Source organism: Girardinichthys multiradiatus, chromosome 5 (assembly GCF_021462225.1).
Source record: "Girardinichthys multiradiatus isolate DD_20200921_A chromosome 5, DD_fGirMul_XY1, whole genome shotgun sequence".
Lineage (NCBI taxonomy): Eukaryota > Metazoa > Chordata > Actinopteri > Cyprinodontiformes > Goodeidae > Girardinichthys > Girardinichthys multiradiatus.
Window position 1 is genome coordinate 48,984,486 of NC_061798.1, and position 23,407 is coordinate 49,007,892.

General features: G+C 41.1%; 1 protein-coding gene across 1 annotated transcript; it reads right to left on the reverse strand.

Moving 5' to 3' along the window:
• Positions 1-6,592: 6,592 nt before the first annotated feature.
• On the reverse strand, positions 6,593-23,183 carry aimp1a (aminoacyl tRNA synthetase complex interacting multifunctional protein 1a). The gene is made up of 7 exons (XM_047364276.1): positions 23,080-23,183; positions 19,739-19,869; positions 17,747-17,860; positions 14,369-14,530; positions 13,185-13,393; positions 10,168-10,336; positions 6,593-6,884 (listed from the first exon to the last, which is right to left on the reverse strand). Coding segments are annotated over exons 1-7 (954 nt in total). The 5' UTR covers positions 23,082-23,183; the 3' UTR covers positions 6,593-6,717.
• Between the last annotated feature and the right edge of the window lie 224 nt (positions 23,184-23,407).

Here is a 23,407-nt window from a genome sequence, read left to right on the forward strand (position 1 = left end):
GATACAAATAAATTAATAAATGAACCATTTACACAAGGAGAATTGAACTTTGTAACCAGGAAAACAAAAAATACATCACCTGGAAAAGATCAAATGTACTATACGATGATAGAACATCTTAATGACAAAGCAAAAGACAAAATATTATAATTATACAATAAAGTCTGGGAGGAGGGAGAGCTGCCACAGAGCTGGAAGGAAGCAATAATTATTCCAATAGTTAAACCAGGAAAAGATAACACAAAACCAGAAAATTATAGACCGATCGCATTAACATCAAATATTTGTAAAATAATGGAAAAAATGATTAATAATAGATTAACATATTTTTTAAATGTTAATGGATATATATCTAGAAATCAAAATGGGTTTAGAAAAGGGAGAAGCACAAATGACTCTGCATTATGTTTAGAATATGAAATAAGGAGAGCACAAATAAACAAAGAAAATGTAGTAGCTGTATTTTTCGATATAGAAAAAGCTTATGACATGATGTGGGTTGAAGGATTATTAATTAAATTAAATAAAATGGGTATTACTGGAAAAATGTTTAACTGGATTAAAGATTTTTTTATCAAATAGAACAATACAAGTAAGAATTGGTCAAGAATTGTCAGGTAAATATATAATAGATAAAGGTACTCCTCAAGGAAGTATTATAAGTCCGTTATTGTTTTCTATAATGATAAATGATGTATTTAAAAATATTAGTAAGGAAGTCGGTTGCTCACTATTTGCAGATGATGGAGTTATATGGAAAAGGGGTCGTAATATCAAACTTATTGAAAAGAAAATACAGGATGAGATTATTAGAATAGAACAATGGGGATTTAAATTCTCAGTGGAAAAAACAAAAGTAATGGTGTTTATACAGAAAAGGAAAAGAGAAAATATAAAACTAAAATTATACAATCAAGTTTTAGAACAAGTTATATGTATATGGTTTGATGAAAAAATTATATAGAAAGTACATATAGAAAGAATCATAGATAAATGCAAACAAATATTAAACATTATGAGATGTATGGCTGGTATTCATTGGGGAGCAGATCAAACATCATTAAAAAGAATTTATACAGGATTAATTAGATCAAATATTGATTATGGAAGTATAATTTATGGATCAGCAGCAAACACTCATCTTATAAAATTAGACAATATACAACATCAAGCTTTAAGAATTTGTACAGGACCAATCAGAACCAGTCCAATAGCAGAACTCCAGGTAGAGATGGGAGAGATGCCATTAGATCTAAGAAGGAAACAGTTAGCATTAAATTACTGGATAAACTTACAAAGCAATAATCCGGATCATCCCACACGTGATATTTTAAAACCATGCTGGGAAAAAGAAAAAAAACAAGTTAAGAGTTTTGGTTGGATTATCAATAATATAGCAGAAAAATTTCAAATATATGAAAAAGAAATAAGTTCAATGTTGCCTTTGCCAGTAGTGCCACCGTGGCTATTACCAGAAGCAGTGGTGGATATGGCATTGATGGAAAAGAAAAAGGATCCAAAATGTAGTTTAGATTAAAGTATAATACAAGAATATATAAACAATTACTATCATTATGTCCAGATTTACACAGACGCATCAAAAACAGATGAAAAAATAGGAGTAGCATTTATAATACCAGAATTTAAAATAAAAGTAGGAAAAAGAATTACAGATGGATTATCAGTATATTCAGGAGAATTATTAGCAATATTATTAGCAGTGCAGTGGGTGGAGGATATAAAACCATTAAAAACAATCATTTGTTCAGACTCAAGTTCAGCATTATTAAGTTTAAAACATAATCATTCAGAGGGTAGACCAGACATTTTGTTGGAAATAAAACATACTTTATTTAGAATACAAAGAATAGGATTAATATTAGTGTTTTTATGGGTACCAGCACATGTAGGAGTTAGAGGGAATGAGAAGGCGGACAGGATAGCAAAGAAGGCAACACAAAACAACATTAGCTTTATAATAAATATTAGTAGGTCAGAGGCAAGAAATATAATTAAACAGAGAATCAGGAAAGAGTGGCAAAAAAGGTGGGATGAAGAAAAGAAAGGAAGATGGTTTTACAGAATCAACAAGATAGTAGGAGAAGTAAGAACTGGAAGAAGGAGTAGAAAAGAGGAAAGATTAATTACAAGATTAAGACTAGGACATACAGGACTTAATTCTACATTGTTCAAGATAAAGAAACATAATACAGGAAAATGTGATCATTGTAGAGAGGAGGAAACAATAGAACATGTAATATTGAAGTGTCAGAAATATGAACAAGAAAGAACAATTTTAAGGAGAGAATTTGTAGGTATTAAAGAAAATTTTATTTTGAGAGATACTTTGCAAAGAAGTTTAGGTAGCAAACATATTCAAATTATAATTAGATTTTTCAAAAGCACTAAATTAATAAATAGAATTTGATTGTTGTAATAGTAAATAAGATTTAAAACCATGAAGAACCACACTCCATACCAGTTGGTGGCGGTAATGCACATCATAACGTTATTTGCCAACTGCCAAAAATAATACAAGAAGAAGAAGAAGAAGAAGAATCAAACAAACTCCAGCCTCTCCACCAAGACCAGAGAGCTGTGTGAGGACATCAGGGATAAAACTGTAGACCAGCACAAGGCTGGGATGATCTACAGGAAAATAGCCAAGCAGCTTGGTGAGAAGACAACAACTGTTGGTGCAATTATAAGAAAATGGAAGAAGTTCAAGATGATGGTCGATCTCACTTGATCTGGGCCTCCAATCAAGATCTCACCTCGTGGGGCATCACTGATCATGAGGAAGGTGAGTGATTAGCCCAGAACTACACAGCAGGACCTAGTCAATGACCTGAAGAGAGCTGGGACCACAGTCTCCGAGAAGACCATTAGTAACAGACTAAGGCGCCATGGATTAAAATCCTGCAGCGCACGCAAGGTCCCCCTGCTCAAGCCAGCGCAGGTCCAGGCCCGTCTGAAGTTTGCCACTGACCATCTGGATGATCCAGAGGAGGAATGGGAGAAGATCATGTGGTCTGATGAGACAAAAGTGGAGCTTTTTGGTCTAAACTCCACTCAGTGTTTGGAGAAAGAAGAAGGATGAGTAAAACCCCAAGAACACCATCCCTACCGTGAAGCATGGAGGTGGAAACATCATTCTTCGGGGATGCTTGTCTGTAAAAGGGGACAGGACGACTGCACCGTATTGAGGGGAGGATGGATGGGGCCATGTATCTGGAGATCTTAGCCAACAACCCCCTTCCCGCAGTAAAGGCATTGAAGATGGGTCATGGCTGGGTCTTCCAGCATGACAACGACCTGAAGCACACAGCCAGGACAACTAAGGAGCAGCTCCGTAAGAAGCATCTCAAGGTCCTGGAGTGGCCTAGCCGGTCTCCAGACCTGAACCCAATCAAAAATCTTTGAGGGAGCTTTTGTTTTAGATTCTGTCCCTCACAGTTGAAGATTGCCTATGACTAAAAATGAAAGACTTCTACATGCTTTGCAAGTGGGGAAACTTGCCAAACTGACAGTGTATCAAATACTTGTTCTCCCCACTGTATAGGCTGGATACTGAGATTCTCTACAATTCAAATGCAAAATGTATTTTTTCATTCTGTCAAGTCTTTTATAAATGATCAGGTGCTGACCTGAAGTAGTAGCCAAAGTCCAAAGAAAAACTTCAGAAAATGCTTTTAGAAAGACTATAGAGATCCTTTAGTTATCAGGCTCCTCTCCTGTGGAACCAGATCCCAGTTTTAGTCCATGAGGCAGACACCCTGTCTACTTTTAAGGCTAGGCTTAAAACTTTCCTTTTTTTTAAAAAAAGCTTATAGTTATACCGGCTTAGGTTATACTTACCTCTGTAGTTATGCTGGTATGTTTTATCTGTTTTTCAGTTTGTTCTCTTCATAGAAGCTACACCCGGCCTAGCTCTGAGTTTAGCTGTGTAGAAGGGCATACAGCTGAGCTGTTGCTTTCACCAGCTTCATGCTCTCCTTCTACAGGCGACCCACTTGGCCCTGTCTTTCAGTATTTAACCCAGCCTCCTAAAAGTAGCTACTGACAGAGATTTTTTTCACTTCAGAAATGGACATTTCATTATGTTCTAGTGTGGGTGGGGATGTTGAGATTCAAACCTAATATTTAGGGAATAATAAAATAAATTATGTTGTAGCCATAGTTTACAAATCATGCTTTTTGGTTGTGATCTGCTGTGTCACATCAGAGTTGGTGGCTTTTTCCAGAAGTTGAACTTTTATGGTCCTCCTCCATGCATGGCTGTTAAAATTTATATTTTCCTTTGCAAAATATAATTAAAGACGAAATACACTTAAACAAAAGAAAGGAAATCCAGTAATCATACATGGATGTCATGAGTAAGATTTATGAGCCCAAACAGTCCTGATTTGAATTTTCATTCTGGATCCAAACATCATGCAGTAAACTCACAGCCGGATTGCAACACTTCATGTGGTCGAAGAAAACCCCAAAAACAACAGCTTGGTTCATGCGACTGAATGTTTTAGTCTCATCTATGTGAGTGTCTATGCTGCCGAAACCAAAATAAGAGGTTTAACTCATGGAGGATTACACAAAGGGATCGTTAAAACAGGCTCTTCTCTTCCCTTTCAGGCAGGGTTCTGTGCGTTAGTACTGAGCAGGCAGCATCTTACCTCGCTGTTTAGAAGTAACTGCTGTAGGTAGGCAGCAGAAGTCAGAATGATCTCAGTTTGGACGACCAGGGGAGGTATCAAACCAAAAGCTATTTGGTAAAAGAAGTGTTTGAGTAAATTTCCACCATCTAAACAATCACAAACTGGAAATGTTCCTCACACCTTGAGCAAAGTTTACATAAAATTATTTGATATTTTATCACTTTTGCATAAAACTGTTGTTTACATAGTTTTTGTTTTACTTTGGTTCTCGCTGGTTGAAGATCCCGTTAAGTCACTAAGTAGGATGAACTTTGTAGTTTCGTGTTGAGATCTTTAGGGGGCATTAGAAACTGTGGGCTCCCAGATATATGTGATAGAGCCAGAGTTCCCTGAGGGTTCTGAACATGTCTAAAACCTCATGAGTGAGGTACGCAGTTTTAGGGCCAGATTGAGGTAGAAGCAGAGTTTGCAGCTGCTTAGGGTTCCCTGCTGGCCTGGGAACCCCAGTTAAATCTATACTTAGTAAATCCTTATGGTCAAAATGTGAATATAATTTAATAAATTCTGCTGCTTGTGTCTGAGTTGGGAAAACATTTTATTTATACTATAATTAATTGTAAACATGTCTGCCAATAAATGCCGTTTCTCCATGGTTGCTTGTAAATGCTGCATTAAACTCGGCCCCTTATTTCCGAATCTACCGCTGTCTGCTGCATGCTCGCCAGACATGGCAGCCAATGAGCAAACAGAAAGGAACAGCTGATTTTTACTGTTGTCATTTTCTAATACATATAGAGACATCTCATCACAGTCTAGTTTTGTCCTTCAGCTCCGTCAAGCGATTTGACAAGTGCATGTTCTCACCATTTTTCTGGTTCAACTGATGAAATCGTTGTTAATCTCCAACCGAGCAAAGATTTCACCACATTTATACTTATAAAATATAAAGCAAGCTATGTTAAGGCACTTTGAACGGTTCTGGATGGTTTATCATTGTGGTAGCAGCGTAATGAGGTCCTGGGTGGAGTGTGGTGGCAGTACATCCATGGCATTGGGCCAGCATACACCAGCAAAGCTGAACTATAGGGAATGTGAAGCAGAACAGGCATATGGTGATATCGTAGCACCATGGTTCTGATGATTCAGAACAAGTACCAGTTGTGGTAGTACCAACTCAGTGAACAGCTTTTTTGAAGATTGCCATACTGAGAAACATTTAAAAACACATAAATCTGCTGGCATATCTCGATTGGTTAAAGGTTCAATTATGTGTCCCACTTTATAATCAGCTAGAAAGTCCGAAGTTTCTCAACAACCCGATCTGATTCATAAAAATCCAATATGAAACGAACCAGAGGACCATACCCTGGCACAGTTACAACTTCCAGTATTGGCATGATCTATCCGGACCCTTAAGCGGTTCGCTTGTAGTGTCTCAGTGGACCAAAGCACATCTTTCAAGTTGAAGTTCCTGTGGAGTTTAAGCAAACTCCAATTATGTTTGTGATGGTAGAACAGAAGACCACCAGATGGCATGTAGACAGCATCTAATGGATGTTATGGAAAAAGATGCCACTTCGTGCTACAATTTTCTAACAAATGTAATATATTTCTTTTGCATCTATCATCACTGAACAAAACGATCTACTTTCAGAGAGTGTTTAGGTATTGTAACAATTATGGTATGAGAGGAAATTGAATAGATGGGACACAGAGCCATGTAAATAATCTCTGCCAATAGCACAGGAACGTCCCTGTAGTCTCCTTCATTATGTCCTTTAGAGTTACAGCCTGAAGATCAAAGCCCAATCAGCTTGATGTTCCTCAGGAGGGAAGGCTTTAAGCACAGATGCTGCTGTCCTGATTACACTTTATGGGCCAGGACTGGATGCAGTTTAGAGGTGACAGTGACGGGACAGATTTCTGGGACACACAAACACAGCTAATCCAAATACTTTATTAAACATCTTAAAGGCATTTCCTCTCATTCATCAACATCTGCGGTCATCAGTGGAGACGAGCAGCGAGTAAACACCGAGCTATTCCAAGCAGCTCTGGTATTTCATTTGATTCCGCTGTTGCTCATGGTTTGGGCTTTACACACTCCCTTCCCAGCCACTTCAAAGGCGGCTCCCTTGTAGGTTGCGACACAACGGTCATCGGTGCGCAGGTCGGGCTGAACCTGCTCCCACACTTTCTTTTTAGGGTTCAGCTCCTTGTCTGGTTCACCTGAAATGAAGAAAAATAAAGTCTGCATGAAGAAAACCCGAGTTCTCCTGAAGCACGCTGCTGGTACCAGGATGCAGAACTTTTTTCCCTTGTATAACCTGGAGGAACACAGCTTTATCATACTGAGTTTGACTTTCTGTCATGTTCCATTTGAGCCTGTTTGTTCTCAGCAGTGATTTAAAACATGGAACAGAACTTCTTTTAATCCCAAAGTTCACCTCAGGAAAACAGGTGAGGTTCTCATTCTATGATGAGCGTGCGTCTGATGTTCCTTAGCATCTGTCAAAACTCTTTCAAGTGTGTTTCATTCTGGAGGCTGGCTTCCAACCTTGGATTTCAACTAATCAAATCAGAAGCTTAAAAGAGGTTCTAATTGAGAACTTGTGTGGATTTCTGGGTTCCAGCAGACATCCTCAGTCCTTCTGGGGATGAAAGGTGAGCTGCAGTTATTCACCTTTTGGGAAATGTGAGTAATTACAGACACATAGTGTGTTGGATGTTGGAAACTTGTACTGTAGGGGTTTATTTGGGAAAATAAGACAAACAGTAGGTGAGGAAAAATATACACGCATACAGTAGAGACCAAAAGTTTGGACACACCTTCTAATTCAGAGAGTTGTCTTTATTTTCATGACTATGAATATTGTAGCTTCACACTGAAGTCATCAAAACTATGAATTAACACATGTGGAATTATATACTGAACAAAAAAGTGTGAAACAACTGAAAATATGTCTTATATTCTAGGTTCTTCAAAGTAGCCACCTTTTGCTTTGATTACTGCTCCACACACTCTTGGTATTCTGTTGATGAGCTTCAAGAGGTAGTCACCTGAAATGGTTTTCACTTCACAGGTGTGCCCTGTCAGGTTTAATAAGTGGGATTTCAAGCCTTATAAATGGGGTTGGGACCATCAGTTGTGTTGTGCAGGAGGTGGATATAGTACACAGCTGATAGTCCTACTGAATAGACTCTTAGAATTTGTATTATGGCAAGAAAAAAGCAGCTAAGTAAAGAAAAACGAGTGGCCATCATTACTTTAAGAAATGAAGGTCAGTCAGTCCAAACAATTGGGAAAACTTTGAAAGTGTCCCCAAGTGAAGTCGCAAAAACCATCAAGCGCTACAAAGAAACTGGCTCACATGAGGACCGCCCCAGGAAAGGAAGACCAAGAGTCACCTCTGCTGCGGACGATAAGTTCATCCCAGTCACCAGCCTCAGAAATCGCAGGTTAACAGCAGCTCAGATTAGAGAACAGGTCAATGCCACACAGAGTTCTAGCAGCAGACACATCTCTAGAACAACTGTTAAGAGGAGACTGTGTGAATCAGGCCTTCATGGTAAAATAGCTGCTAGGAAACCACTGCTGAGGACAGGTAACAAGCAGAAGAGACTTGTTTGGGCTAAAGAACACAAGGAATGGACATTAGACCAGTGGAAATCTGTGCTTTGGTCTGATGAGTCCAAGTTTGAGATCTTTGGTTCCAACCACCGTGTCTTTGTGCGGCGCAGAAGAGGTGAACGGATGGACTCTACATGCCTGGTTCCCACTGTGAAGCATGGAGGAGGAGGTGTGATGGTGTGGGGGTGCTTTGCTGGTGACACTGTTGGGGATTTATTCAAAATTGAAGGCATACTGAACCAGCATGGCTACCACAGCATCTTGCAGCAGCATGCTATTCCATCCGGTTTGCGTTTAGTTGGACCATCATTTATTTTTCAACAGGACAATGACCCCAAACACACCTCCAGGCTGTGTAAGGGCTATTTGACCAAGAAGGAAAGTGATGGGGTGCTGCACCAGATGACCTGGCCTCCACAGTCACCGGACCTGAACCCAATCAAGATGGTTTGGGGTGAGCTGGACCACAGAGTGAAGGCAAAAGGGCCAACAAGTGCTAAGCATCTCTGGGAACTCCTTCAAGACTGTTGGAAAACCATTTCAGGTGACGACCTCTTGAAGCTCATCAACAGAATACCAAGAGTGTGCGGAGCAGCTACTCTGAAGAACCTAGAATATAAGACATATTTTCAGTTGTTTCACACTTTTTTGTTCAGTATATAATTCCACTTTTGTTAATTCATAGTTTTGATGCCTTCAATGTGAAGCTACAATATTCATATTCATGAAAATAAAGAAAACTCTTTGAATAAGAAGGTGTGTCCAAACGTTTGGTCTGTACTGTATTTGAGTTTTTTATACAAGACTTTTAATTTTATTATGAACTAAAAACAAAGGTTGGAAAAAGGTTTTCTATTTCTATTTTCAAGCATCACTGCTTATAAAAGAAAAACAGCTGATGGCCAAAGTCCAGGGAGCTCTGTTGTCCCAGTGCACCTACAAGTAACTGCCCCTCTGTGTTTGAATGGAGACATCAGTGTGCTCAGTTTCCGTTTAAGGAGAAAGAAGAACAGGATAAAGATGTGTTTCTTAACTCTGGTCCTCACGGCCTTCATGTTGTATATCTCTCTGCTCTAGTATACTTAATTCAAATGACTGCATTACCTCTTTAGGATGCCATAAAGTGCTGCAGATGCATGTGAATCATCCGTTTATTTAAATCCGGTGTGTGGCTGCAGGAAAACACCGAAAACATGCAGGACAGTGGGCCCTGCAGACCAGGTTGAGACACTGGGCTAAAGAGATACAGTAGAAAGCAAAGAGTCTCCTCCTTCTCTTAGGAAGACGTCTGGACAGAAATATTATTTTTCCTCATCAGCATTCCTCTCTGCAGAGGCCGGGCTACAAGCCGTTCATTTGATTCAGGTGTGTTGGAGAAGGGATCCGTCTAATAGTTGCAAGACAGTAGCTCTTGAGGACTGGACTTGGGCAATCTCCGTCGTGGCTTACTACTTTCTCAGGTCTGCTTTGTCTTGATTGGTACGAATTTAATGGTGACGTTCTTTTTAAAAGTCATTCATGGTGGTTAAATCTAACAGAAATAATTATCTCAGCAAACTGCAACCAGATGATCAGGTTACAGTCTGAGCAACGAGGGCTGATTGGCCGTTAAGACCAGCAGTCACAGGCCATTTAGCCACCAGCAAACACAACCCAGGAGGCTTTCGACGAGAGCTCTGGGATGGGTAAGGAAACCTGTTCTGTGGCGTCTTCAGAAAAATAAATGTTCAAATAGATGATGTCATTCATTTATTTAAAGACACCCCTCATTTCCTGAAGACTGGAACCATTTCTGGACACTAAAGACAAAAATAATCACTGGAAGGGGGGATAATGTCTCATGATACCCATATATCCCCATTGCCCTGGATGGATACACACCTGGAAAGCCTTGGACACCAACTCTGTCCCCGGGGACAGATCCGCTTGGAGGATCCAAGATTTCCACTTTGTCTGGCGAGCTGGCACACATGACCATGGCCTGGGACACCACGCCTCTCATCTTGGCTGGTTTGAGGTTACACAGCAGGACCGCCATCCGGTTCTGCATCTGCAGAAGACATGGAGTCGGATGTTCAATGTAATGTTTCTGAGGAGAAGGAACAACGTTCTCTAGCGCTGTCCACAACGTGTTTCAGGAGAAACAAAAAGGAAGTCATCAAACAGTCAGGTCCAAAAACAGTTTATGGAGAGAATCTCTGAAAAAGCTGTGAAAGAAAGAAAATGTCATAAAATAACATGTTGTTTTTTTAGATATCGCCACATAAATCAAAGAACAATGATGTGCTTTCCTCTGTGGACTATTTTGGCAGCATAAACATAAACCTATCCACAAAGGGTTCCCCAACATCCCAATGATAAAAGGGCTTCAGTTTTCCAGATTTTTCCTTCTGACTCCCTGTGGGATCTTCAGCATCCTGGACTCAGTCACTGCATCTCCATCCAACAGGCTTAATATCTTATTGACATACAAACTGTGCATTCATGACAACTGTAGGTAACAAGAAAGAAATATTAAGATTATTGATGTGCAAACCTATTATATACCATTATTACCTAGAAGACTATATATGGTTTAAATCTCAGTATTAATGCAATAATGTTAAATACTGGATTTTGAATGAACCACTGCAGGCCAGTCTGGCACACCTACAGAGGCCGAATGTGGCCCGGTGGCCAGGGTTTAGGGAATTTACCTGGCTGTGACAAAGTGCAGAAAGATCCTTTGTTGACCCCTGCAGTGGCCTCTCTTAGCCAGTCTTAAATGCATCATTATTTTTCTGCATACATTTAATTAGGAAAAGGATAGTTTTGATGGGTTGCAACACTTATATGTTTGTGCCTCTGAATGTCACCCTGAATGATACCAGAATTACATATTCAGGATAAAATAAAATAAAGAAATCGGGGATTAAATCTTAATGGGGTAACATGTTAAATCACTTGATTGTGGGTGTGTGAGTACCTGCTATTACAGACTATTATGCTGTTTAAAGGAGGATCAGGATTGCTCTATATCTTTTGTATTTATTATTAGTTTGGCAATGGCTACGCATTTAAATAAAACTCCTAAAAGTTCTATAGGGTATTGGTCTCTGTTTGTCATACTAATATTATTAGTGGCCCCCATCTAGCTGCCCCTTACCTAACTGTCTGGAAGCACTCCTGGCTGTGTGTCGACATGCCAGTGGTTCATCCCTGGAGTCTACATGATTGATCCATCAGACCATGGTGGAGAAATGTTCAGGTACTTGCTGAACGGGAGCAAGTCAGCACGTACACATGGGACTCGAACCCGGGACAGCTGCCTCTATACATGGGTTGCGCGCTTAACCCCTACACCACCAGCGCCGCACCTAATGCTTGAATACTTTTGAGTCCATAAACATATCTATACAAATCTGTGTTTAATGGCAGTTTAAGTTCCATTCCAGAATTCGTACTCGTCGTCTTCCGCTTATCCGGGACCGGGTCGTGGGGGCAGCAGACTCAGCAGAGACCCAGACGTCCCTCTCTCCAGACACCTCCTCCAGCTCCTCCAGGGGGAGCCCAAGGCGTTCCCAGGCCAGCCGAGAGACATAGTCCCTCCAGCGTGTCCTGGGTCGTCCCCTGGAACACCTCCCAAGGAAAGCGTCCAGGAGGCATCCGGTATAGATGCCCGAGCCACCTCAACTGGCTCCTCTCGATGTGGAGGAGCAGCGGCTCTACTCCGAGCTCCTCCCGGATGGCCGAGCTCCTCACCCTATCTCTAAGGGAGTGCCCGGCCAACCTACGGAGGAAGCTCATTTCAGCCGCTTGTATCCGGGATCTCGTTCTTTCGGTCATGACCCAAAGTTCATGGCCATAGGTGAGGGTAGGAACGTAGACCGACCGGTAAAGAGAGCTTTGCTTTTCAGCTCAGCTCTCTCTTCACCACAACGGACCGGCACAGCGCCCCCATTACTGCGGCAGCCGCACCGATCCGTCTGTCGATCTCCCGCTCCATTCTTCCCTCACTCGTGAACAAGACTCCGAGATACTTAAACTCCTCCACTTGAGGCAGGAACTCCCCTCCAACCTGAAGAGGACAAGCCACCCTTTTCCGGTCGAGAACCATGGCCTCGGACTTGGAGGAGCTGATCTTCATCCCAGCCGCTTCACACTCGGCTGAAAACCGCCACAGTGCATGCTGTAGGTCTTGACTAGAGGGGGCCAGCAGGACCACGTCATCTGCAAAAAGAAGAGACGAAATCCACTGGTCCCCAAACCAGACCCCCTCCGGCCCTTGGCTGCGTCTAGAAATCCTGTCCATAAAAGTTATGAACAGGACCGGTGACAAAGGGCAGCCCTGCTGGAGTCCAACATGCACTGGGAACAGGTCCGACTTAGTGCCGGCAATGCGGACCAAACTCCTGCTCCGCTCGTACAGGGACCGGATGGCCCCTAATAAAGGGCCCCCGATTCCATACTCCTGGAGCACCCCCCACAGGGCATCACGAGGGACACAGTCGAATGCTTTCTCCAGGTCCACAAAACACATGTAGACCGGTTTGGCAAACTCCCATGAACCCTTGAGCACCCTGTAGAGGGTATAGAGCTGGTCCAGTGTTCCACGACCGGGACAAAAACCACACTGCTCCTCCTGAAGCCGAGGTTCGACTATCGGTCGGACTCTCCTCTCCAATACCCTGGCGTAGGCCTTACCAGGGAGGCTGAGGAGTGTGATCCCCCTGTAGTTGGAACACACCCTCTGGTCGTCCTTCTTATGAAGGGGGACCACCACCCATCTAAAGAATTATTTAGTGTTATTATTATGTCCATGCTAGAGACAGGCATTAAACCCTGAGTCTGTTTGTGGACAATGAGCTTTATTTAGTCAGTAGATGAAGTTCTGGTAAAACGTTTTCAGACCTGCGTACCTGTTCCAGAGGTATGTGCTTGACCAGTCCACTGACCACAGTCCTTGGTGCAGCCTCGCCCACATCAACCTGCTCCACGTACAGACTGTCAGCGTCTGGATGCTTCTCAGCTGTGATTATACAACCAACACGCAGGTCCAGACGAGACACGTCCACCTTGGCGTCCTCCTGGCTTGGTGCTGCTTGCTTCTTCTCTGCTTTCTCACCTCCTGATACGAGAAGAACTTCAGTAAAAATGCTAACATCATACAGTTTTGGTTAAGCTGAAGGAAAATGAAATGTCTGCCTGAGAATGAAGCATTTAGAAAAACAAAAGGTGAAATTTCCTTAAACAGAAATCATTTGCAGGAAGGCTGGGTAGTTCTTTATGTGACCAAAGACAAACATCTGTGACAGATTTCATGCTTTATAATTGTGCATATCAATACAAATATTTGTTTAAAAGACAAATGTGTCCCAAACTGATATCTGTCTTATGAATATCACAGAAATTAAAAACCAGTTGAAACAACACAGGATATTTTGTTGGAATCTGATTGAATTTCCTCCTAAAACTGAAAACAGACCTCATTAATGAATGGCCTAAAGATGGCCTTGAGTTAATCTTTTTGGTTCCTTTTCCAAAACAATAATCAGAAAAACATCTCCACCTGAACAAGTCTTCCAGCCCAAATAACAGAACTAGAGACTGGGGGCCATGATATTCAGGCGTTTAAAATGACAGATATGTTACATTGTTTCAGTTCATAATGAGATGCAGGAAAACACTGAATGTTCATATCAAATTCCAGACTTTTTCAGACTCATGTTTCCACATGAATTAAAAGGGAATGGGAACAGTGGAAATATGAGTCTGGAAAAGTCTGGAATTTGATGGATGGATGGACAGACGGACTACATATGAACCCTGGAATAATTCGTTGCCTGATCATAAATTTGGTTCTGAACTAAAGAAATATAAAATCTTTAGATCAACATCTTCTAACTGGGACTCTGAGATCTTAGAATGATTGGATGGTTCATCTTCAGTGTTGGACACCAAGCAGAGTAATTAAAATCAAGAACAATGAGTTCATGTGACAATTCAAACATTTTCTGAACATCTGATCTCATTACAGGTATTAATTTCTATCTTTTAACAAAACCCCCAACAATGTTCTGTAGGTTCTTCCTCCGCCACATGCCTTTTTTCTCTGGCTTCTTCTTTTTGGGCTCATCTTTAGGAGGGGGGCTCTGTGCAGCAGCAGGAGGGGAAACAGAGGGTGGCGCATCTGAAGATTTGGGAGGAGTGGGCTTCAAACAGACATCCGCACCGGTGTCACCAGACGGCATCGGAACGTCCCGCACTGCAGGGAGAACAAACAACTCGTTAGAAGGCAGAAATCTACATGAAAACAAGCATACACTTCGTAATGTGTGGACCTTCTCCTGGAATAACAGCTCCATTAAATACCATAAAGCCTCAGTGATACAAAAACAAAGACAGGTCACACCTTCTGTCCCCTTTCACATTCAAAGGTGGTTGCAACACCCTAACCCAACTAAATGAGCCAGGGCGAGCTTTATTTACACAGCAAGTGGGAGGACTGCTCCCCTGATGCAAACACTTCTGATTGGTAAATGATACAGTGTCCATACTGATGGAAAGGAGGGGAAATGAAGGCAAAAAGCAAGGAACACTGTCCGACAATAAGACGGTCAGGAGAAATGACCCCCTCATTTAAGGCGCCTGATGTTTGAACCACCATAAAATGTAGAGGCTGAGCTTGACAAACATCGGTCTGCAGGCACACCACAATCACCATAATCTGTTTAATTACCTTAATTCTATGTTAAGACCAGAGATCTACAATTTTTCGGTTTACTTTAAAACTGCAGGGAGAAGCTTCTCGTCTCCTGGTGTTTTCTAACTGTTAATATAAACTTCCTTCTTAAACAAAAAAGGAACGACTCAACCTTTCTTAGCAACATCACGATTAAGGTTTGTGCAGCACATTGGTGCAACCTTTAAGGTGGAAGTCATGCCAGAAACCAGGCATAAGGCCAGAGGATCATCGGTGAAGAGATCAGACTGAAAGAAACATTAAACACTGGTGGTTTTTGATTCTTTTGAGCTGCTAAGTTTGAGGAAATGAAACTTAAAAGAACTACAGCCTTCCACCTTGTTAGAACATCATTGTTTTCTTCACGCTTGTTTCCCTCTTTACACATTCCCAGGCTGGATCATTCCAGATCTAGGTGCACCCGAGAGGTGGGAGTTGCAGGAGGCTTTAAACACAACTCCGTCTTTCTGGGTTTCTGCTTCCAACGTAGATTATGGGTGTTTTTGCATCCTTTTACAACATTAACCATACCCTACACTCACCCATAATGACAACACTGATCTTGACCATTACACATCTCACATTAATGTATTTTCTTGAACTATGTTCAGTGAGTTTTGTCTCCTTTTTGTTGTAAACTCTGAGCCAACTTGGTGACGTGAGTTTGAAGGGTTCAGAGCTAGACAGCAGGCAGAAATCACAGCATATTTCCATGTGCAAAGCTTGCATGTTATTTAGTTGCTAAACAATAAAAAAGTACCAAAGAAACAACTCAACATAGAGCAAAAATCCTCAAAAATCGACAGACTTCTATCAAAGTAGTCTTGATTTAGAATGATATAAACACTGAATTGAATTATTGAAGTGACTTTAAACAGGGAGATGTTTCTGATCTAAGCTGAACTTGAGATTACATTTTTGGTTCATTTTATTAATAAAACATAAGAGATCTGACGTGAACTCAAACCTGCAGTACTAACAGGACTTTTATATCAAACAGCTTACCTTCAGCAGCTGGATTGAGGCTGTGAGAATTTGGGGAGCAGGGATGCTGCAGCACCCCCTGGTGGATACCAATGGTTGTGCAAAAATAAAGTTAAAGAAATAAGAAAATACACAAATGTTTCCTTGTCAGTGTGCATCTTTCAGTTATAATTTAAAGATTGGGGGTTGAAAGAGAATAGAACCAGTAGCAAACTGGTTTTCAGTTCTTTTCTGACCCAAAACAAAAGAAAATAATCAGCAAAGACTGCAGCTGTCGGTGGTTCCAGTTTCCATGTCCATTGTAAAGAAACACATTCACATAGCATGATGCTGCCTCTACCCCGTTTCACAGTGGGTCGCTATGTTCAGGGTGGAGTTAGTTTTTCACCACATCTAGTGTAAAAAGTTCCGTTCTGGTCTCAGAGACCAGAGCACCTTCAGCCACATGTTTGCTGGCTCTCCTTCATGCCTTGAGGCAAACTGCAAACAGGACTTTTCTGAAATCCTGGCTTTTTTCTTCCGACTCAAAGACAATAGCTTCTCCAACCTGAACTGTGGATCTCTGCAGCTCCTCCAGAGTCAGTGGTCTCCTGGCTGCTTCTCTAATTAATGCTCTCCTTGTTCATCCTGTCAGTTTAGGCGGACGTTCATGTCTTGGTAGGTCTGCAGTTGGTCCATCCTCTCTCCATGTTCAGATGATGGGTTGAACAGAGCTCTGGGAGATGTTCAAAGCTGGGGGTATTGTTGTAGAACCTAACTCTGCTTTAAACATCTCCACAACCTTCTCCCTTTTTTATTTTATTTAGCATAACAGAGTATGTTACAAGTTCACGACAAGGTGTTATTATGCACCACTAAGTGTTAAGTCAAACACACACCCCAGTAAAACACATTTAACTTTGTGGCAAAACGTGAACGAGTTCAAGGGTTAAGGAGACTTTTTCAAGGTCATGTTGGTGATGAGAGGAACGTAGATGGAGCAGTAAATAAATCATTAAAACAAACTGGAGGAGCAACCAAATTTCTGCTAACAACTCCGCCCATGTAAACCAGACTTGAGGCTGTCATCAGTTTGCTACAAATGACTTATTATTTGTTTCATATAGGAGGTTAGTCATTTAACCTCCCAGAAGGGCCCCTGCCAGTAAATCTAGCTCTCCAAGCTATGACTCTAAATAATAACATCATATAATATACATTCAACTAAATCTGAAAACCAACGTGACTACAGATTTAAAGCTATTTAATAAAGTTCTGTGCGGTGGAACCCAGCTTGAAGCAACCGATGGATAATTTCCCTGCATCTCGTTGCTGCAGGGAAATTAAAGTCATGTTAAACAGTTTGTCTTTTATTCTCCAAAGCGAATCTGAGAAGCCCTGACAGTATTTATCTAGGATTGATTAAGCCAAACAATCAAAAACAAACGCCAACAGCGTGTATCGAGTGGAAAAACATTGTCTCCAGGGAACACATTCCTGGAGATTTCCAATTTTAGCTACTTATTTCTTCCAGACCAATTTCATTCCTCCTAATCCTTCCTGGAAAAGATTGATGTATGTTAGATGTTGTCCTCATCAGTCCATGCTGGCTGTAACTGAACTGAGGCGAGAACCGAAAAGATGGTATTACTGAGAAGAGCAAAGCAAACAGACTAAAAGCGACATCAAATGCTCTCCAATGCAGCAGAAAAGAAAACATGGCGGTCCTTGTGAATGTGTAATGGGGATCTTAAAGGGGAACAAAGGTCAACCTACCTCCTTTACTTTTTTCTTTCGCCAGCAGCTGTTTTCTCAGTTCCTCAATGTCGTTCTTCAACTTCGCGTTCTCCACAGCGAGTCTCTTCTCCTCTCTCACACTGGCCTGGACAGCTGCAGCAAAAAACATAAAATATGAGTTACTGATCAACACAGAAGGAAAAAAATGGCTTACGAAAAAGAGTTGTTCACCTTCCACTTAATCTTCCCAGATAAACAAAGTACAGAATGAGAACAAAATGAAACTATTTTCTAGACAAATCTGGTATCAACCTGTGCACATACATCATCATCAGAATACAGTATCTCACAAAAGTTAGTACACCCCTTACATTTTTATAAATATTTTCTTTTCATGGGACATCTCTGAACATGACGCTTCGATAGTGTTGTCAGCGTGCAGCTTGTATATCAGAGTAAATATGTTGTCCCCTCAAAATAACTCAACATACAGCCATTGATGTCTAAACTGTGACAACAAAAGAGAGTACACCCTAAGAGAAAATATCCAAATTGTGCCCAATTAGCCCTTTTCCCTCCCTGGTGTCATGTGACTCATTAGTGTTAAGGTCTCAGGTGTGATGGGGAGCAGGTGTGTTAAACTTGGTGTTATCGCGCTCACACTACCATGCTGGTCACTAGAAGTTCAACATGGAACAGAACTCCGAGGATCTGAAAAATGAACTGTTGCTGCACATAAAGATGGCCGAGGCAATGAGAAGATCCAACACCCTGAAACTGAGCCGCAGTACGGTGGCCAGGACCATACAGCAGGACTGGTTCCACTCAGAGCAGGCCTCACCACGGTCGACCAGAGATGTTCTGTGCATGTGCTCAGAGTTATATCCAGAGGTTGTCTTTTGAAAACAGATGTATGAGTGCTGCCAGCATTGCTGCAGAGGTGGGGGGTCAGCCTGTCAGTGCTCAGATTATACGCCGCATGCATCAAACTGGTCTGCATGGCTGTCGTCCCAGAAGTAAGCATCTTCTAAAGATGATGCAAAAGAAAGCAGGCAAACAGTTTGCTGAAGACAAGCAGACTAAGGACGTGGATTACTGGAACCATGTCCTGTGGTCTGAAAAGACCAAGATAATCCTAGCTGGTTCAGATGGTGTCAAGCGTGTGTGGTGGCAAACAGGTGAGGCGTACAAAGATACATTTTCTTGCCCACAGTCAAGCATGGTGGTGGAAGTGTCATGGTTTGGGGCTGCACGAGTGCTGCTGGCTGTGAGGAGCTACAGTTCATTGAGGGAACCATGAATGCCAACATGTACTGTGACATACTGAAGCAGAACATGATCTCCTCCCTTCAGGAACTGGGCCTCAGTATTCCAACATGATAACGACCCCAAACAAGGTGCTGGACTGGCCAAGCATGTCTCCAGACCTGAACCCTACTGAGCATCTGTGGAGCATCCTCAAATGGAGGATGGAGGAGCACAAGGTCTCTAAGATCCACCAGCTTAGCGATGCTGTCATGGAGGAATGGTAGAAGGTTCCAGTGGCAACCTGTGAAGTTCTAGTGAACTGCATGCCTTCCAGAGAGTTAAGCCAGTGCTTGAAAATAATTATGGCCACACAAAATATTCACCCTTTGGGCACAATTTGGACATTTTCACTTCAGGGTGTACTCACTTTTCTTGCCAGCTGTTCAGACATTAATGGCTGTGTGTTGAATAAGTTACACTGTCATACAAGATGCACACTGACTACTTCACATTGTATCAATGTCACATTGTCAGGGCTGTAAGGGGTGTACTCACTTTTTGAGATATTGTATTGTGCATGTGTCTTTGTGAACCTGGTTAGGACAGAGAAATTTGGAGTTGCGATTCTGCAGATATCGATTATATGGGGCAGCTTTTAACTAAAGTTAAAGTGAAAACAAATAAAGACGTCTGATTGCAGGAAGTGATCAGATCTGTAGCACAGAACCCCGCTTTAAAAGACAACTGGATGTATTTAACCATGTGACCAGGAACGTGACTCACAGGCTTTCTCCTTCAGCAGCTGGACCTGCTGTTTCAGGTAATCGATGATCTGGTCGGCCTCAGCTGCTCGCTGCTCCAGCCTCAACAACGGATTGGGACTCGACATCTTGATCAGAGAGCGAGCTAAAAACCTAAATGGAAACACAAACAACAGACAAGCAGCGGTGTTTGTGAGCAAACATGCCATCTGCAGACCGGAGGGCTGAACGTGCTCGAAGAAACAGACGTTTTTTGAATTGTAATAAACAGCTGCATACAGTGAGGTCGGCTTATTCCAGTTAGTGTCACAGACTGAACTTCAGTGACTCTATCTGTGTACAAACAGAAGTACAAGATGAATATCTGAGCTCCAAAGTTAACATTTTAGAACCGTTTCATTACAAAATGACAACAGTTACGTCCACCGAATCCATGCAGTCTCAACAAAAACAGAACGCTGTAATTTCTCTGTTATTGGTCAGTCTTACTAGAGGCATAATGTTCATCATAACTGAAATATTTAACATAAAGTCTGCAATTATGGCTACCCACTATTAAAACATGAGATATGCAATAATATTAGTGAATGTTGTGATAAGGACATGAGTTGTGATAATTAAAGTGATGATGTCATTCTCTTTTAGCTTCATATATCCCATATAATGGCTGGTTTATCCAGCTACTGCAATGAACTAAAATAAATCCATTATTTCCAACTCAACAGGAAGGTTTTAGAGAAAAAGATGCTCCTGGCTGCCATCTGCTGTTTTGGCATACAAAAAAAAAAAATCTTGCAGTTTCTTAATGAATGGATCGCCTTATTACCTCTTCATCCTCTACAACGTTTTACGTTGCATTAAACAACAATTATACCCAGTTTTACAAGCTCAGAGAGTCTGAATGCTTGGTACTTAAACAAGGAGCTTATTGGAGCCCAGGCAGGTCTGCACATAGTTTTATCCCGAAAACAATACATTACTAATGTCATATAAAACTTTGGCTGAATTACACCAATAACTACAAGTTTTATTAAAGTCCTAAATAGTAGTTCCTTCTGTATCAAGAGCAGCGTTAATCCAAAGCTGCAGACCACTTTGAGTCTGGGGAAAATGCTTTTTTATTAAATAATAAACTCCACAAAAGATTTCCAACAATAAAACAGGGAAGGAAAATTTTCCTTACAACGCTGAAGCATGGAGGAGAACACATCTCAAATTTATTACAGGAAGGCACTGAAAAACAAAAGTTGGCTGCAGATGAAAACTGAGGAAATGAAAAACTCAAAAGTGCTGGAGTTGATCAAATCAGGGATCAAAGCAGAAAACGATCTGAATGAAACAGCTCCAGTGGTGAAGACATAATAAAAAGAACAGCAACAAAAAGAACGACTGACCCTCTGTAAAATGTGTATTAGGCATTATTAGTTCTGCTGTTGCACGGTTAAAAATCGGGCCACACAGGCGGTTTGTATTAAACATGGAAATCTGCCACGTTGGTTGTTTCTTTTTGGCCAGGATGTTTAAGTGTTTCCAGTTTTATGGTTCATTCCCTGAGCAGAAACATTCAGTAGGAAAGCACAAAACAACCTGTCTTCTAGACAGATCGTGGTAAATAAAATAAAAACAGAGCGCAGCAGAGTGCCAGCACCACCTAAAGGCTTCAGGAGGCTCGACACGTTTTCATTTGAAAGAAGCAAGGAGGGGTTGATCCGGCTTCCCTGTAAAGATAAAAAGGCCTTTTTAGAAACATTTGGAGCCATTTTTAATGGATGTCTTTAGGGCTACCGCTGATAACAATTAGTTACAGTTTGAGGCTTAAACTAAAATAAAGATGACCCAGCATGCGCTTAGGTCATCAGAACTTCAGGGTCCTGTCTGCAGAATATAATGGAGACTGACAGTTTAAACTGAAACTAAACTTTAACTCAACTAAATTCTTAACTAGGACTATAATTGAAAAATCATCAGCACTGTTTTACATGCTTCCCTGCTCCAACCTAGCTGAATTACCTCCTCAGTATGTTCATATTGAACCAGAATATCTAAAACAAGAAGCGGTTCTTCAAGGTCGGTTTTGGCCAGCCCTAAATATATCAACATCATATGCATATATAAGCAATATAATAAAAATTTACAGCATTGAATAATTAAAAAATTAATCAGTTTATGCTCTTTTTTTTCCTTTGGATGTTGCTATACTTTGATAAAAGAGACTTTTTTCTCGTTCTTTGGAACACAGAGGTGTTAATACTCAATGACTACAAAGTTCATTGGTCCTGTGGCTGCAAAACAGCCCGCTTCATCAGCCTTCCACCACCGTGCTTTACAGTTGAAGTGTTGTGCTGACAGACTATGTTTGGGGTGTTTTTTTTTTTCCATACATGGTGCAGTCCATGATGGCCTAACATTTCTACTTTGGTCTCATCTTGTTCGTTCAGATGCACATTTGCAACCCTAAGTCTTGCAGTCACATTTTTGCAGAAAGAGAAACAATGATCCTTTAATCTTCCAAACAAGTCATACTTGGTCAGTCATTTACTAGTCACTTGTCTTTTTCGTCTGTCAGTTGCCCTCAGGGCTCCCCATTCTGTTACAAAGCGTCATGAAAATCCTGCTTTTATACAGTCACTCAAACTGATAATGATCAGATAATCATGTGTGTTTATGCACCAGCGCCTGGCTGCTTCCTTCACTCCTAAATCCTGTAAGCAGGAAGGGTGTACCTAATTTTTAAATAAAACTTTGAGGCCAAAATTTCCATTTTGGCTTCATAGTTGTTTAAGAAATAAAGACATGGTGGAGGTCAGATTTAAATAATTTCAAATTAAATCATGATAAAGACTACATTTCTCAGGTTCTGATGGTTCTCTACTCCTGAACATGAGTCTCTCTGTGCAAACCAGCTCCTGTCTGAGAACTTCCTTCTTGGTGGCCTACAGAGGTCCACATTAATGACAACTTTACATAAAACTTAAAGCTATGAATCTTTGGGATTTCTAATGGTTTTCATTGAAAATGAAAATAATGTGTAAGAGGGGAAATATTGTAGCATAAAGAGATGAAATGACCTTAAAATTTGTTTTATAGTAACACGTCTTGCTCCTGAAACTGCAGACCACATGAAATTACAGATTATATTAATATGGTGTGTTTTATTACAAGAAAATTAACTTTGAACCCTGCCTCTGCATAACGAAATGATTAACTTTAGTCAATGTTGCGTCAGCTAAATCAGTTTGCTTCACTTTTAACTACCTTTAGTACTGAAAATAGTTAGCTGAACGTCGCAAAGGCTTATCATATTACTGTAAATAGTGTCGAAACCAAGACAAAATAAAAACAAAACCACAAAACAAAACTTACATATACCACAGCAATCGTTTTAAGGACAGCAGGGCAGGAGGTGCTGCACAGCTAGCTTCTTACTTACTTACTTACAGACAGGCAGCGCGCAGGAAGCCCCGGAAAGGTCCGTTAGGTCCCCGGCAGTCAGATCTCCATAGTATCCAGATTAGACGGATATCGCTCCGTGAGGCGTTTCTTCGTCCCATCTGGATGTTGTACTGATCGATAAAAGCCGGTTGACTGAAGGAGGGAACGAAAGTTGCCTATTTTTGTTTTGTGTTTAAACAGAAATCAAACTATTTTAATGACGACGCTAATTTATTTGATCCACAACCTTTTAGGGATT

Bases quoted from the DNA above. Each gene is read 5' to 3' on its own strand.
- aimp1a (XM_047364276.1), bottom strand. The intron at 13,394-14,368 runs GCATGTGGCGGA...TTCTCGTATCAG, and splicing joins GAAGAAGCCAGAGAAAAAAG to GAGGTGAGAAAGCAGAGAAG. The intron at 6,885-10,167 runs GTGTGTATCCAT...TCTTCATTTCAG, and splicing joins TGGTGTCCAAGGCTTTCCAG to GTGAACCAGACAAGGAGCTG.